The sequence below is a fragment of the Caretta caretta genome, chromosome 3 (assembly GCF_965140235.1).
Source record: "Caretta caretta isolate rCarCar2 chromosome 3, rCarCar1.hap1, whole genome shotgun sequence".
NCBI classification, from domain to species: Eukaryota; Metazoa; Chordata; order Testudines; family Cheloniidae; genus Caretta; species Caretta caretta.
In genome coordinates, this window is record NC_134208.1 from 109,968,327 (window position 1) to 109,985,545 (window position 17,219).

Genomic DNA, 17,219 nt, shown 5'->3' on the forward strand with positions numbered 1-17,219 from the left:
CACTACAAAGCTGCTAAAGTTTTGATCGTCACATTATCAGAAAAAGTCTCATTCATGAACTTGACATTAACTACACCAGTTACCCAAATGTTCACTTTTAACCCAGAATGCATTGCTTGTATTCCACATTCAGGTGGAAAACTAAGTTCTTACAGGGTTGGGAAACTTTCTGACAAGGTAAAGCTAATAGATTTTTTTTATAGAAATAAAGCAATGGATTTAGGTGAAGAAGGTGATTAGATCCATATTTTGAATTTAGGTAAATAATTATCTTACTTGTTTGCTTAAAATAGGTGCTATCCTGGGGCCTGATTCTGTCCTCAGTGATTTTGTACAACTCACACTCCTGGGAGAATTCTGTGCCAGAAAATGCGCTAAAAAATTTAAAATACTGCGCCAAAAAATACTGCAAAATTCTGCAGATTGTATTTGTCAAAATAATGCAATATAATCACACCAGTTTCAATTGTTTTGGTAAGTTATTTAAACTACAATACAGGAAAAAAAGTCACAATAACTATTCAGCATTTCCTAAATACATGAAAGTTAAATGACAAATACTTGGTAACTAATACCCTGCATTCCAGTTATAATCCTGGATTTTCATTTAAATTACATTACAGAACACCAAACGGAAAAATAAAAGTAGAATGTCATTTTAAGGGCTGGTCTACACTGGCAACGCTAAAGTGCTGCAGCAGCGGCGTTGCCATGGCAGGGCTTTAACGTGGCTTGTGTAGTCGCGGCAGAGCACTGGGAAAGAGCTCTTCCAGGGCTCTAAAAAAAACACCTCCACGAGGGGCGTAGCTACCAGTGCTGGTGCACTGTCTACACTGGCGCTTTACAGCGCTGAAACTTGCTGCACTCATGGGGGTGTTTTTTTCACACCCCTGAGTGAGAAAGTTACAGCACTGTAAATATCCAGTGTAGACAAGCCCTAAATTGCTCAGACTTTTCACACATGAAAGTCATACAGTTTTGCTAATCATTGTCCTGGACCTAGCTGGGTACTTTGGAAAGTGCTTGGTTCTGATTTTCCTGACATTTTATTGACTACTTGGTAAATGTTTTATTTGCCCTCAGAAGTCCTTTTATTTTTATTTTTTTTAAATGGGTAACTAAAAATATAATCCCATTATGCCACTTTGGCACAGGAAAAAAGTGAGAAAGCACATAGATCTTCCTAGCTGATTCCCTTACTGTCATTTATAAGGCTTACATCACTCTGGCAATGTAGGGGCCTTAAAACTTTTACAGGCTTTTATGCTCATGGGGGAATTGACTGAGACTGAGAACAGTTAACTAATAATAGAATAAGTAACAATGTTACTATGCAGGCAGGTTGCTACATTTCTGTCTCAGAGAATGAGATCAATTAACCATCAACAGAAACATTAACAAAATGTGGTTATTTTTACAAAAGCTATTTTCTTTAATTTAAAAACAAACAATTTTCAGTAACATGATACTAATATTTAATTGTTTTTTCAGTTCTCAAGAAGTTATATTTTACTGAGCATGCAGGCTGCTACACTTCTGCCTTTGGGACAGAGCCTTCCTCCTGCATGACAAAAAAGACCTACCCTCGTCCACACCTCTCGAGCCGCAGTATCAAGAGAGAAGGACAGAGTCTCTCTCACTTGTTGGCCCGCCCCGCCCCCTGACGGTGATCAACGTCTGCCCCGCAGGCACGCATGCCCAGCCCCCTCCCCCTGCAGTGATTTGCGTCTCTGAAGCTGCTCCAGGCACGCTGGAACAGACCTACTGCCTGGGTTGCCGGGGAAGAGACGCGTGTCCCCCCACAGATTTCTTTTGCATTTTTCTGCACGGCAGCCACAGAAATATGCGGGCCAAATGAATTCTGCACCCCCTCCTGGGCGCAGAATTCTGTCAGGAGTAACTCCATAAAATTATTTAGATTGCATGAGTATAACTGAAACCTGCATTTGATCTGTTGGCTATTAAAGTAATACAGACTGTGCTAATAATTTATTTCAACATTAGGTATATCATGTTCCTTTAAAAGATGGAAAAAAAATTATCCATTTTACACTGCAAAAAGAAAAGGAGTACTTGTGGCACCTTAGAGACTAACCAATTTATTTGAGCATAAGCTTTCGTGAGCTACACGTGAGCTTATGCTCAAATAAATTGGTTAGTCTCCTAGCCCTGGTCTACACTAGGACTTTAGATCGAATTTAGCAGCGTTAAATCGATTTAAACCTGCACCCGTCCACACAATGAAGCCCTTTATTTCGACTTAAAGGGCTCTTAAAATCGATTTCCTTACTCCACCCCTGACAAGTGGATTAGCGCTTAAATCGACGTTGCCGGCTCGAATTTGGGGTACTGTGGACACAATTCGATGGTATTGGCCTCCGGGAGCTATCCCAGAGTGCTCCATTCTGACCGCTCTGGACAGCGCTCTCAACTCAGATGCACTGGCCAGGTAGACAGGAAAAGAACCGCGAACTTTTGAATCTCATTTCCTGTTTGGCCAGCGTGGCAAGCTGCAGGTGACCATGCAGAGCTCATCAGCAGAGGTGACCATGATGGAGTCCCAGAATCGCAAAAGAGCTCCAGCATGGACTGAACGGGAGGTACGGGATCTGATCGCTGTTTGGGGAGAGGAATCCGTGCTATCAGAACTCCGTTCCAGTTTTCGAAATGCCAAAACCTTTCTGAAAATCTCCCAGGGCATGAAGGACAGAGGCCATAACAGGGACCCGAAGCAGTGCCGCGTGAAACTGAAGGAGCTGAGGCAAGCCTACCAGAAAACCAGAGAGGCGAACGGCCGCTCTGGGTCAGAGCCCCAAACATGCCGCTTCTATGATGAGCTGCATGCCATTTTAGGGGGTTCAGCCACCACTACCCCAGCCGTGTTGTTTGACTCCTTCAATGGAGATGGAGGCAATACAGAAGTAGGTTTTGGGGACGAAGAAGATGATGAGGAGGAGGTTGTAGATAGCTCACAGCAAGCAAGCGGAGAAACCGGTTTTCCCGACAGCCAGGAACTGTTTCTCACCCTAGACCTGGAGCCAGTACCCCCCGAACCCACCCAAGGCTGCCTCCTGGACTCAGCAGGTGGAGAAGGGACCTCTGGTGAGTGTACCTTTTAAAATGCTATACATGGTTTAAAAGCAAGCATGTGAAAGGATTACTTTGCCCTGGCATTTGCGGTTCTGCCTTTGCAAAAGGTTTCTGGGGAGGGCAGCCTTATTTCGTCCTTCATGGTAGGACACTTTACCACTCCAGGCCAGCAACACGTACTGGGGAATCACTGTAGAACAAAGCATTGCAGTGTATGTTTGCTGGCATTCAACCAAAATCCGTTCACGCGGTGGGAGGAGGCAAAATGCGACCTTGTAACGAAAGCACATGTGCTATGTATGTAATGTTAACTTTCAAGGTTTACCCTGAAAGAGTGTAGCCACTGTTTTATAAAATGTGTCTTTTTAAATACCGCTGTCCCTTTTTTTTTCTCCACCAGCTGCATGTGTTTCAATGATCACAGGATCTTCTCCTTCCCAGAGGCTAGTGAAGCTTAGAAAGAAAAAAAAACGCACTCGCGATGAAATGTTCTCCGAGCTCATGCTGTCCTCCCACACTGACAGAGCACAGACGAATGCGTGGAGGCAAATAATGTCAGAGTGCAGGAAAGCACAAAATGACCGGGAGGAGAGGTGGAGGGCTGAAGAGAGTAAGTGGCGGGCTGAAGAGAGTAAGTGGCGGGCTGAAGACAGGGCTGAAGCTCAAAGGTGGCGGCAGCGTGATGAGAGGAGGCAGGATTCAATGCTGAGGCTGCTGCAGGACCAAACCAGTATGCTCCAGTGTATGGTTGAGCTGCAGCAAAGGCAGCTGGAGCACAGACTGCCACTGCAGCCCCTCTGTAACCAACCGCCCTCCTCCCCAAGTTCCATAGCCTCCACACCCAGACGCCCAAGAACACGGTGGGGAGGCCTCCGGCCAACCAGCCACTCCCCCACAGAGGATTGCCCAAAAAAAAGAAGGCTGTCATTCAATAAATTTTAAAGTTGTAAACTTTTAAAGTGCTGTGCTTAAAGTGCTGTGTGGCATTTTCCTTCCCTCCTCCACCACCCCTCCTGGGATACCTTGGTAGTCATCCCCCTATTTGTGTGATGAATGAATAACGAATGCATGACTGTGAAGCAGCAATGACTTTATTGGCTCTGCAAGCAATGATTAAAGGGAGGAGGGGAGGGTGGTTAGCTTACAGGGAAGTAGAGTGAACCAAGGGGCGGGGGGGTTCATCAAGGAGAAACAAACAGAACTTTTACACCGTAGCCTGGCCAGTCATGAAACTGTTTTTCAAAGCTTCTCTGATGCGTACCGCGCCCTCCTGTGCTCTTCTAACCGCCCTGGTGTCTGGCTGCGCGTAACCAGCAGCCAGGCGATTTGCCTCAACCTCCCACCCCGCCATAAACGTCTCCCCCTTACTCTCACAGATATTGTGGAGCACACAGCAAGCAGTAATAACAGTGGGAATATTGGTTTCGCTGAGGTCTAAGCGAGTCAATAAACTGCGCCAGCGCGCCTTTAAACGTCCAAATGCACATTCTACCACCATTCTGCACTTGCTCAGCCTGTAGTTGAACAGCTCCTGACCACTGTCCAGGCTGCCTGTGTACGGCTTCATGAGCCATGGCATTAAGGGGTAGGCTGGGTCCCCAAGGATACATATAGGCATTTCAACATCCCCAACAGTTATTTTCTGGTCTGGGAATAAAGTCCCTTCCTGCAGCTTTTGAAACAGACCAGAGTTCCTGAAGATGCGAGCATCATGCACCTTTCCCGGCCATCCCACGTTGATGTTGGTGAAACGTCCCTTGTGATCCACCAGAGCTTGCAGCACTATTGAAAAGTACCCCTTGCGGTTTATGTACTCGGCGGCTTGGTGCTCCGGTGCCAAGATAGGGATATGGGTTCCGTCTATAGCCCCACCACAGTTAGGGAATCCCATTGCAGCAAAGCCATCCACTATGACCTGCACATTTCCCAGGGTCACTACCCTTGATATCAGCAGATCTTTGATTGCGTGGGCTACTTGCATCACAGCAGCCCCCACAGTAGATTTGCCCACTCCAAATTGATTCCCAACTGACCGGTAGCTGTCTGGCGTTGCAAGCTTCCACAGGGCTATCGCCACTCGCTTCTCAACTGTGAGGGCTGCTCTCATCTTGGTATTCATGCGCTTCAGGACAGGGGAAAGCAAGTCACAAAGTTCCATGAAAGTGCCCTTACGCATGCGAAAGTTTCGTAGCCACTGGGAATCGTCCCAGACCTGCAACACTATGCGGTCCCACCAGTCTGTGCTTGTTTCCCGAGCCCAGAATCGGCGTTCCACAGCATGAACCTGCCCCATTAGCACCATGATGCATGCATTGTCAGGGCCCATGCTTTCAGAGAAATCTGTGTCCATGTCCTGATCACTCACGGGACCGCGCTGACGTCGCCTCCTCGCCCGGTATCGCGTTGCCATGTTCTGGTGCTGCATATACTGCTGAATAATGCGTGTGGTGGTTAATGTGCTCCTAATTGCCAAAGTGAGCTGAGCGGGCTCCATGCTTGCCGTGGTATGGCGTCCGCACAGAAAAAAGGCGCGGAACGATTGTCTGCCGTTGCTCTGACGGAGGGAGGGGCGACTGACGACACGGCTTACAGGGTTGGCTTCAGGGAGCTAAAATCAACAAAGGGGGTGCCTGTACATCAAGGAGTATTTCAGGCAGGACTGCACGGAGGGTTCCAATAAGAAATGGTGCACCTAAGTTATCGTTGTTATTGGAACAAGGAGGTTAGCCTGGCCTCTGATTGATACATGGCTAGATTTACCTCGCTGCACCTTCTCTGTGAGTGACTGCAGTGTGACCTAGAGGAATGAGTCCCCTAGACAGGGGAGGAGGCAAATGAGTACAAAACAAATCTGGTCTATTTCTTGTTTTGACCCACTCCATCTATCTTTTACATCTTTGGCTGGCAGCAGACGGTGCAGAAGGACTGCATGCCATCCACATCTCATGGCTGCTTGGCAGAAGATGGTACAGTACGCCTGCTAGCCATCCCCATCTCTTGCCTGCCTGGCAGAAGATGGTGCAATACGACTGCTAGCAATCCTCATCTCTTGCCTGCCTGGCAGAAGATGGTACAGTACGACTGCTAGCAGTCCGTATCGCCTGCCTGCTCACCATAAGACGGTTCAATAGGACTGACTGCAGGACTAAAGAGAATGACCTGGTCAAGTCACTCCAAATTTAGTCCCTGCGCCCATGTCTGCCCAGGCGCTCCCAGCCGACGCGGCCAGGAGCACCTCGGACACGATGAGGACGACTACCAATCGTATTGCACCGTCTGCTGCCAGAAGGCAAGGGGTTGCTGCTACTGTGCAGCAAAGCCGTACCGCGTCTGCCAGCACCCAGGAGACATAGGGTGACGGTTACCTGAGCGGGCTCCATGCTTGCCATGGTATGGCGTCTGCACAGGTAACTCAGGAAAAAAGGCGCGAAATGATTGTCTGCCCTTGCTTTCACGGGGGGAGGGAGGGAACGGGAGGCTGACGATATGTACCCAGAACCACCCGCGACAATGTTTTAGCCCCATCAGGCATTGGGATCTCAACCCAGAATTCCAATGGGCAGCGGAGACTGCGGGAACTGTGGGATAGCTACCCACAGTGCAACGCTCCGGAAGTCGACGCTTGCCTCGGTACTGTGGAAGCACTCCGCCGAGTTAATGCACTTAATGCACTTAGAGCATTTACTGTGGGGACACACACACTCGAATTTATAAAACCGATTTCTAAAAAACCGACTTGTATAAATTCGACCTTATTCCGTAGTGTAGACATACCCTAAGGTGCCACAAGTACTCCTTTTCTTTTTGCGAATACAGACTAACATGGCTGTTACTCTGAAACCTGTGGCTTTCAAAATATTTAGCACACTATACCTATTGTAAGGCCCCAAGTACACTTATAGCAATACATATAAATAGAGCTGGTTGAAAATAGCGAGTTTTCCATCACAAATTATGATGAAAATAGAAAAAAATAATTTTCTTTTAAATTTTCCATGGAAAATGTCAATTTATTGAAAACTGAAATATGTTGCCCCAAAATTGCAATGCTGTTGTGATGCCTCATGGGAGTTGTAGGGTTCTCTGGTTGGACTACTTCTCCAGTGAGGAACCATGGTCTTGCCTCCTGGAGAGGAGAGGCAATGCATCATGGGAATCCCCAGCCACAATACATCTTAGAATATATAGGCCAGCCAGTGAGCCCAGCCCATGGAGGAGAATGGGGACATGAGTCAGCTGAGCTTCTGTTCTCATGAGGCACCATGGCAGTATTTCCAAATTGGAAAAAAAATCTGGTTTTAGCTGAACTATTTATTTATTTATTTATTTATTTAGATGAAAAATTGAAATTTTCCATGGAAAGCAAACATTTTTCACACAAAAAAAATTTACTCAGTTGAAAACCCAATTTTTCATCAAAAGACCAGTTCTGATGGAAAAATTTCAGCCAGCACTAACAATGACAAGAATGATAATACTTCTGACCCAGCTGAAATTAGGCAGGCGATGTCACAGGGAAACATTCTTGCAGTTTTCCAGCCTGATTTCAAGTCCAGAGAGGTTCTAAGAAAGAGACAAGATTTTTCAATACCCTCACCTTTTGAAGTTTAACCAGTGACTATTATAGATTGATTGTAGATTCTGTTCCGGTTTTTAACTTCAAGCATGTGTCTAGCCTCGCTGATTTCAACCCTGTGCTTAATGCTTTACTGGATCAAGCTGTATGCTGGATCTCAGCATCTTGCAGGATTAAGCCCTCTGTAAGCACCCTTCACCTTCACAGAAAGGTTTCTACTAAATATTGAGGAGGAATAAGATACTATTTGTTTCCATTGCAAGTTCCCACTTCTGCCTTTACATTTCTTTTCTTTTTGATTGATTGATTTGTAAATTAGTTACCCCTAAAGCTCCGCTCATATGCAATACCTGCTTTACAGTCAGGTCCTGCTTTTGTGCATTTTACAGCTAGTTTGTGACATAAAGAGAGCAGCAAGTGATTTGCCTAAGGTCGCACCCTATACCAGAGAACCTTCTAAATGTCTGTACCTCAAAAATTGTGTTTGAGGAGAAAATGGCATAATAGCTTTCTCTATTACTTTCCTGTTTCAGACTTCATGCAGTGGAAGCTGTTTTTGTATCATGAGCTTATTTCACTGAAATAAGTTTGGCAAATAGCTTTATTTTGGTTCCCATCATAATCTGCTGTTTTAAAGATACAGTTAAGTGAATTTCTGTTACACATTGTTAGCCTTCTGTTCTACTCTGTAGCAGGAAGGTCTGGTGACCATCTGGCCTAGTGGTCAGCTCATGACTTTACAAGTTCTGCCAGTCAAGTCATCCCAGAGGGAGCCCCAGCTGCAGCCTCGTTCACCCCCTCATGTTCCAGAGCTCATCACTACAAAGGAGCTGGGGGGGGAGGCAACATAGGGGGGGGAACCCCCACTCCAACAGATACCAGCGCAGAGCCCCCAGGAGTCTCTCAACGTGGCCAGCCCAGTTACTGAGTTACCCCAAATTATGTATCCCCCTGGTCATTTCCTATCAGTCTGATGCTCTTCAGTTTGGGGCATGGTTGCAGGATAAGCAGACACTCCTCAGTCTCTTAGGGTATGTCTACACTGCAATTAAAAGCCCACAGCTGGCCTGTGCCAGCTGACTCTGGCTAAGCGGCTGTGTAATTGTAGTATAGATGTTCATGCCTTGGCTGGAGCCCAGGCTCTAGGACCCTGTGAGGTGAGAGGGTCCCAGAGCTAACCCTATCTCTGCAATTAAACAGCCCCTCAGCCTGAGTCCCAGGAAACCAAGTCAGCTGGCATGGGACTGCCCTGGGTGTCTAACAGCAATGTAGACATGTCATCAGTGTCCAGTTCAGTTAGTCAATCTGTCTCAGGGCTTTCAACTCTCAAAGAGCGAGGGATCCCAAATCCCCCTTCACAAAGCTGTTGCCACTCCCTGCACAGTTCTCAGCATCAGCCTTGTTGCCTGGTGCCACGTGCAGTGCAGAACAGTTCATTCCCCCACCCTTTCCTTCTGGGCTGCCAGTGCCCCTAAAATGTTCCTCCACTGGGAACATGCTTTGCATCTGTTGAGGACCAGGGCCTCCTAGTGCAGTATTCCTCTATTCCCCACCCTGGTTCAGTGTGGGACCTGTTGACCCCATTCCATTCTCAGAATGTTAATCCATTGATCTGTTACGTGATTCTTTTTTAAATGCTCCCATTGTCTTAATTTTAGTGCATTTCCCCTTACCAAAAATTGTGTTTGACTTCACCAGTGTTTTGATTAAAAGGATTTAATTGTATGTTTTGTGTTTAAATGAGAGTCAGAATTCTTGTATTGTCTCCCAGTTTAGCCACTGACTCATTGTGTGACCTTGGGCAAAACAGCTAGCTGTGCCTCAGTTTCCTCATCCGTAAAATGGGGGAGAAAAGCCTTACAAGAACATTGCAAGACATAATGGGATGATATAAAGTGCATTTAGATTTTCATATGAAAGGTGCTATGGAATGGCAATAATGATGACAGTCTATAATACTCTGACAAAAAAACGTAATAGGAAAGGTTAGTGTTGAAGATTATTAACTTTAGCTGCAGACTAACTGGGATTATTTGTATCTTTTTGGGGCCAGCATTGTTTAGAAAAGAGGGACTAGGGAAGTTTTCACTGGAGCTAGTTCTCCACAGAATGCATACAACTAATTCTCACAAATGCTCTACATTCATGTACATCTACAGGAGGATGTACAGTACAATCATGCTTTAATGATTGTGAATCAAGACTTATACACAGACATAGTAACATTTTCAAAAGCCTCTACATGATTTAGGAAACTAAGTTTCATTTTCAAGAGTAATTTAGCACTGATTGCTTAAGTCCCACTGAAAGTCAGTAGCTCATAAGTCTCTGAGTCACTTTTGAAAATGAGACAGGCTTCTGTCACCCAAGCACTTCTGAAAATTTTTCCCGATGTGTAGCTAGCTATTCAGTCAGGACAACTGTGTTATTATTTTAAACAACTGGATTTTTACGATTATTACTAGGCATTGGCCTAGTGGTCACCACACAGTGATGACAATCAGGATCTCTAGCCTCAGCGCTAATGACCTTGGGCAACTACTTATACCTTCTGCCTCTACCCACCTCTAAAACTGGAACTAATAAGACTTACCTACCTCACAGGGGACTTGTGAGGATCAAGTAGTTAGCTGATGTTTGTCAAATGCTTAGAGTTATAGAAGTACTAAGTATAGTTGTTTTATTATTAAAATATCAAGTCACGATACAGTTCAAATGGTTTAAAGAAAAACTGCATTTCTGAGGTTGTAAAATGTTTGTCCTTTTTCATTTTAGCTAGTTCCTCTCGCGTAAAAAAATCATCTGTCTCCAAGTCATCTTCTTCACAATCTCCTTCATCCACATCATCTCATCCGAAAGCCTCTAAGGAGACAGCACCTAGTAAAACGGGCACATCAGGAACTTCCAGGGGCAAGAGAAAACCCGGGAAGCAGTCAACCCCACGAACCCATGCAGATGGGGACATTTCTTCCACCTCCAATGCAGCAGCAGACAGTTTAGAAACAAAGGTGGAAAACTCTCATCCAGAGCAACCTCCCTTCATAATTTCTGAAGCTGAAGATACAGACCAGCAGAGCAAACTGATTGTCCCTCCTCCTCCCACTGCTCCTCCTCCTCTGCCGCCGCCGCCTTCCTCTCCTCCTTCAGCCAGTCAGTCCACTGACTCTCCAGAAACACCAGATGTACCCATTAGCACCGAAGCATCTGTCCCAGGCTCAGATTCTAATCCTCTTCTCCAGACTGAACATGAAACAGACAATGAAAACCTTAGCAGGGCAGCCCTAGACAGTGGCCTGGATAGGAGTGAAGAAAACACAACATGGTAAGACTCTACTGTCGTTGATAAGCAATAAGGTGCTCAGTTCATTGCTAGGGGTGGCGAAACGATTCAGATAAAGTAAGAAATGCTTGCAGTCTTGCACCTTTGCCTATCAGATCCAAAACTTTAGTTAACTTGTTTTTCATTATTATTTGTTTTCACTTGCCTTTACACTTCCATGTCCCAGTCAAAAGTAGAAGTGGCAAAATACATGAACGAAACTCGAAAATGCTTTCCCAACATAACCAGATGACGTTTGCAATGGCAACTGCTCCCCTCTCCCACCCTTTTATAAGAATAATAATAGAAATATCTGCTTGGGGTATTTTTTTTTATCAACCAGAAAGGAAGAAGAATCAGAGACTCTAGAGTCCAGAAGGGACTTCACTATTGCCATTCTGAGTAACAGGAAGGGGCCCAAATATTACAGTGATGGGCATCAATACCAAACCCTAAATAACCTTCCCGTGAGGCCCTGCCCTTGCACCACCTCTTCCGCCAAGGCCCCACCTTGCACTCGCTCCTGTCTGCCCCCTCCCCCCATCACTCACCCTTAAGGCATAGCTCCCCGACTTTTAAAAGTGATGGGGCCATAGCCCCCTGGCCCCCCTGCTCTGGTGCCCCTGAACCCAGTCACGGTCAGCATTAAACAGTGTTAAACAAGGTGTGGGGTTTGGTATCCAGAGACAGTAGCCTTCTTAGTACCATGGCAAGTACAGTTAAAAATCATTCAACCTTTTATCAAAGATACAGAGAAGAAGGAAGAACAGTTAAAGCACTGGAAATGTAAAGTGTTAAGAAAGGCTTTCATTTTAACAACATCCCTTCTCCCTTTCCCTTTAGCTGGAGAAAATTTAGAAGGAAACCTTCACCCCCCTTTGTTTGACAGTCTCTTAGATGGTATCAAAGATGGCAATAATTGTCCATTTGGGGAGAAGAGAAGTTAGCTGAGATGGGCTGGAGCTGCTGTTGTTGTGTCTGTTGTTAAAGTCTGATCCCATTTCATCTAAAGCAGTGTTTGGGATTTATCTGGAGTGGTGATGTAACTGGGTCCCTCTCTCTGGCCCAGTCTGGTCAGAATATCCCTCGGGATTAGGACAAAGAAGATCTGGGGGGTCCCAGCATATGGTGGAGTTGGCAGCCATGAGGGTAAAGCTCACTCCAGTAGTCTCCATCTGTTCTTCCATTGACACCCCCACCCCAGTCTCTTTCTTTTAAGGACCCAAAAAGGGAATGATGGTGGACTAGCCCATCCCTTCATTATTTTGTCCATTAATTGGGCCTAGTATCCGACACACCAATTTTGGCTCATTAATTTCTGGTTGTGCAGCTTCTATTTTTACCAAGCATGATTTCAACATAGTTCTTGAATCATATCAATGTGGTTGTTTTTTGTTTTTTTTCTTCTTCTTTGTTTGGACTAATTTAGTGTCTATGTCTGGTTCTCGTGCACCTGTTTATAACATTAATTACTGAAATCAACTTGACCAACTTTTCATCAACATTTGTTATTTTAGGTTATTGTAACGTCTTACTGACTGAGCTCACAATTAGGGTAAACTTGTCAGCCCCATTATCACAACCGTGCTCTGTTTTCCTCACAAGAGAAATCAGCATCATTCACAACCACACTAAGCAGTTCTAGTTTCTGCACTTAGATGGCATAAAGGGGCTGTAATCCAGATGCTAATCACCAGCAAAGAATTCCCCTGGTATAGGGGAACTCCTGGCTAGCACATCTCTGCCACGATCAAGCCCCCGTGCCTCTGTCCTTCCCTCTCATCCCACACAGAGGGTGGAAGGGCAGTGGGCACAGTGCAGCTGTATTCAGTTGCCCCAGTCCTCCACTGATATAGGCTCCAATAAGGAGAGGCATACACGAGTGGTGTAACTTAGAACTACCTAGTAGCAGCAGTCAGTGATGGAGCCAGGCTGGCCTTCAGATCAGGAAGCTGGAACTGGCCCTTTTGTACCATCCCATCCCCCTACCACAAGCAGACTTCTGGCTCAGGAGAGAATCTCCTGCACTGTATACACCTCCGATTGTTGGCTGTCAATGCATTTTATGTATTACTGGTGCAGCTCATCATTAAGACCATTTGCATCTCTTTATATATAAGATTAAGTCAGTCTGAATAAAACCGCTTGTATTTTCATGCTTGCTTATCCAGGCGGTCTCCTTTTGGTGTTCTGTGTTGCTTACCTTAATGTTACAGCATCTTTATTATGTATCAACAGTTCAGTTACCAAAGAAGACCAGGAAGAGGAGACTCCTAACCTAGCAAGTCCTCAACCAACAGAAGAACCTCCTGAGCCTATGGCCAGTCCGGAAAGTGAGAGCAGCAAAGAGAGCCACACCAGTGACTCCGATTCAGATGGGCCAATACTCTACACTGATGATGACGATGATGACGACGATAACACAAGTGCAGAAAGTAAGACAATTTAAAGAGGGATGTGTGGGGGAGAGATGGTCACTTTATATGAATGGCAAAAGTAACCCATCAGTGAGCCGGTAGTTTAACTCAGCTATTTTCTGGAAGAGCCTCCTTCATCTTTGGTTATGGATTTTTCAGACACTTGACTCTCTTAGCACAGATGATACACTGTGTGTGTGAAAGTTTTGAAATTTCATCGGAGTGACCTATCTTGGAATGATCAGGAGGAAGCTGTTTGTCACTGTGCTGAGTTGGGATGCAGGGGAATGGCAGTCTCGGTTATGCGATTGCTTGAGTATTTCATTCATTTGCCCATTGGTCCAATACAAGGCAAGCAGTATGAAAAATGTTATTCATAGGGGTACAGGGTAGCTCAGTTGATTTCTTTTGAGATTGGGTCCCACCCTTAGTTTAAGTATTTTGGTGGGACAGTGTTGGGAGGCTTGCATTGTCATTGTCCATGCTGTATCAGGTTTTTAATGAATAGATGACTACAGCCCCCACAGCTTTCCATCTAAAATACTTTACATGCACTAAATGCACTTTTAAAAAATGGATTTGCTGTTGTGTGATAATTTCACAGATTAGGTCATGTCTGCAGAGTGCTTTGAAGAGGAAAAGCACTATAAAAGTGCTAAGTAGCATTAAAAAATGAGGAGGGGGAGTGAGGGAGAAGAGGAGAATTAGACTGAACAGTGTAAGGCTTAAGAAAAGAGAAGCAGTTTGCTAAACATGCTGTTTTTAAAAAGAAAATAAAGTAACCTGTAATGTATCAGATTTCAGGTAGATTCAAGCCCAGATTTCTCATTTTTATCATATCACTTCACAGACGATGGGTGAAGCTTGGAAATTCACTCACTACCTTTGAACATCTTGGCGGTCAGCTTGTTCTTTTCTGAGTCCTTCAGCCTTTTATTGCATGAACCAAGTTGGAACTCTTTTTCTTCTGAGGTTAATTAAAATTCCTCTCTTGCATGTGGAAAAAGCGGCTGCTGTGGGGATGTATTAAAAGTTCTTGCTGATAGTTTGCATCTGTAACCTCAGTGTGAATGAACTGACTGTCTCCCTCCTTTTTTCCTCAGGCTCTTTGGCAAGTAAAATCCGTCGTAGGGATACTCTTGCTATCAAACTTGGCAACAGACCATCTAAAAAAGAATTGGAAGACAAAAATATCTTGCAGCGTACCTCTGAGGAGGAGAGGCAGGAAATCAGACATCAGATTGGAACGAAGCTAGTGAGGTATCCATTGCAATCTGAGGGTGGGTTTGGGAGGTAGGGAAAAAAACAAGAACACTGGCATCACATCTTAAATGCAGCCACGGTATTTGGTGCAGGATATTCTGGGTTGCCAGGTCTGTGAGCATCTGATACATTCTTATGGCATGAACTAAATTATTTTGTGTACTTGAGAGCCAGATTAAAAAACATGTTTTATTCCTTAATGGTAGGTGTGATGATCATATGTGTGGAATTCATGGGGCACTTTCCCTTTAATAATAATAATAATAATAATAATAATAATTAATAATTAGTTAATAATAAATATAGGCATGTGGTTCTTATCACTAGTGTCCTGGCCAAATTCCAACTCCAGTAATCATATTGTGCTTACCTACATTTCCTCCATAGGTTAACCATAGGTTAAAATGAATACACTGTTCTTAACTTCTTGTCTTAAGCTGCCTTGCGTAGTAGTGGTGGTACTGATGTGCTCCACTCCAGAGGTGGCTGAATTTTGGCCATGGATAATAGATTATTACGCCACCCTAGTGGCTACATGGTTATGTTCATGTAGAGCTTTACACTTAAAGGGGAGTGTAAACCTGTGTAAGCACTATGAAGTTTAACACTCTTATCAAACTTTTTAACATTTCAGTCAGCACCTGGCACTTTAAGGGTCTGATTCAAAACCCACTGAAGTCAATGAAAGTCTTGAGAACTACTGATGAAAAGCACTATATAAGCGCTAGGTACTATATTATTTTATATTATTAATATTGTTGTTATTCAATGGGCTTTGGATCAGGTCCAAATTTTCCATGTACTTTTCACAATGAGTGATTGCTAAACAGATTAAAATCACTCATTTTTAACCCTGTCTGACTTTGTTCAAACTCTGTAAGCTGGAGATAGTCATGTGCACACTTGAAAATTTGTACATAACTCAGTCCTCCATTGACATGGGCTACTTTAATATATATACACAGTTACTGCAGCCCATTGCTTTAACAGGTTTCTTCTCTACAATGCAAATCAATGGAATACTATGTATTTGTGGGGAACTTCCATTATTCAGTGCCAGTCCCCTGTAGCTACATCTCACCTGCTTCTCTTACCAGAAAGTCCATCCTGCAGAGCTCAGCCACTCAATTCCACTTTCTAGCCTACCTCTGTGGCTCCAGCCCCTGCTGAAGTTTCAGGCGCTCACCCACCCCTCTCTTTGCCCCTTCCTTCCATTTTCCCACAGACCAGCTAAGGTTTTCTAGTGCAGTCTGGTGGACATGATTAGATTAATTATGCCAGTGATGCTCCTTGGTGAATCACAGGAGTTTACTAGACAGAGAAGCTGCCTCTGGGTCTCCTAACTTGCACAGATACCCAACCTTAACTTTCCTGTTGAAACTTCTCCTGCTTCTTTGCAGCCCAGAAGTGAATTTCTTTAGTAAATTTATGGCAACATTAACCATGTTTTATAGGATACGAGCCTGAAAATAAGTGGTTTTCAGACATTTTTAAAATGTTCAGATACTTTTTGGCATGTAGGTAACTAAAATAGTTTTGATTTAAATCTCCAGAGTTTGCATATATGTAGTACTCAGTCAGTAGTGTGCATTTTGCTGTGTTTAAAACAAATGAAATTGAAAGAATTTATAAATGCATGAAAATATTTCAACAGTTGCACAGTATATTACAATACAGTACAGGGGGTTTTTTGTACAGATTATTCCATCAAACTAGATCCCAAAGTGGAGTATTTTAGAGCCTTTTTTTTAAAGGTTTGCACACACAGTTACCATGATTGCATCCTCACATTGGTCACTGGCATACCTAAGTGGCCAACCATGCCTCAAACTAGACATATGCCTGCTCAGTACCCAGTGTATGTGCTCAGTTGTAGAAACTGCATTCAGATTAACCGTGCAGTTGCACACCTACCCCTCAGTGGAAAATGAAGAGCATTAAAAGACTGATTAAAGGAGTTGCATTGCAGACTTTAACAAAGCAACCTGCTGTTTTTATTGTTAACCTTTGATTGAGAAATCTTGGTTTATAAATGGTCATTTAATTTGTACTCACAGGAGACTTAGCCAGAGGCCCACAACTGAAGAGCTAGAGCAGAGAAACATCCTGAAGCGTAAGTATTCTGTGCAGATTAGTGTAATTATTTATTCAGCAAAAAAGCACAACAACTGTGGGATTCATTAGGAACTTCATCTGATGAAGTGAGCTGTAGCTCACGAAAGCTCATGCTCAAATAAATTGGTTAGTCTCTAAGGTGCCACAAGTCCTCCTTTTCTTTTTGCGAATACAGACTAACACGGCTGTTCCTCTGAAACCTGTCATTAGGAACCTTGACTGCTAGTATAAAACGCTAGATTCATGCCTGGAGAGAGATTGGTGCTTGGTGAAGTAGCATCTTGACATTAGACCCATCATAAATCTGTAATGGCAGCACTAAATACAGGTTGTAGTCAGGGAGACAAACTGAGTCATTGGTCACACCCATACTCTTTCCCTTGACTTCAGTAGAGCTGCATGAGTGTGTCTGAGCGCAGAATCTGCTCCTACTGTTGTA

The 17,219-nt window shown here is 44.3% G+C and overlaps 2 protein-coding genes across 6 annotated transcripts in view; both read left to right on the top strand.

Moving 5' to 3' along the window:
* PHACTR2 (phosphatase and actin regulator 2) overlaps nt 1–17,219 on the top strand; it is a 225,636-nt gene that overhangs the window by 178,275 nt on the left and 30,142 nt on the right. For all 5 annotated transcript variants that reach the window (XM_075126787.1, XM_048844344.2, XM_048844347.2 and 2 more), the window contains 4 exons: nt 10,442–10,988; nt 13,224–13,420; nt 14,506–14,662; nt 16,723–16,778. In XM_075126787.1, the coding sequence (XP_074982888.1) occupies nt 10,442–10,988; nt 13,224–13,420; nt 14,506–14,662; nt 16,723–16,778 (957 nt within the window). The remainder of the gene's footprint in view (nt 1–10,441; nt 10,989–13,223; nt 13,421–14,505; nt 14,663–16,722; nt 16,779–17,219) is intronic.
* LOC142071572 (uncharacterized) lies at nt 2,164–4,041 on the top strand. The gene is made up of 2 exons (XM_075126788.1): nt 2,164–3,102; nt 3,491–4,041. The coding sequence occupies exons 1-2, from the start codon at nt 2,523–2,525 to the stop codon at nt 4,030–4,032; spliced, it is 1,122 nt and encodes a 373-aa protein (XP_074982889.1). The 5' UTR covers nt 2,164–2,522; the 3' UTR covers nt 4,033–4,041.

What these genes read in the sequence shown, in the direction of transcription:
- LOC142071572 (XM_075126788.1), top strand. Translation starts at nt 2,523, where the DNA reads ATGCAGAGCTCATCAGCAGAGGTGACCATGATGGAGTCCCAGAATCGC. An exon ending in AGGTGGAGAAGGGACCTCTG is followed by an intron (nt 3,103 to 3,490) that starts GTGAGTGTACCT and finishes TTTCTCCACCAG; the next exon opens with CTGCATGTGTTTCAATGATC.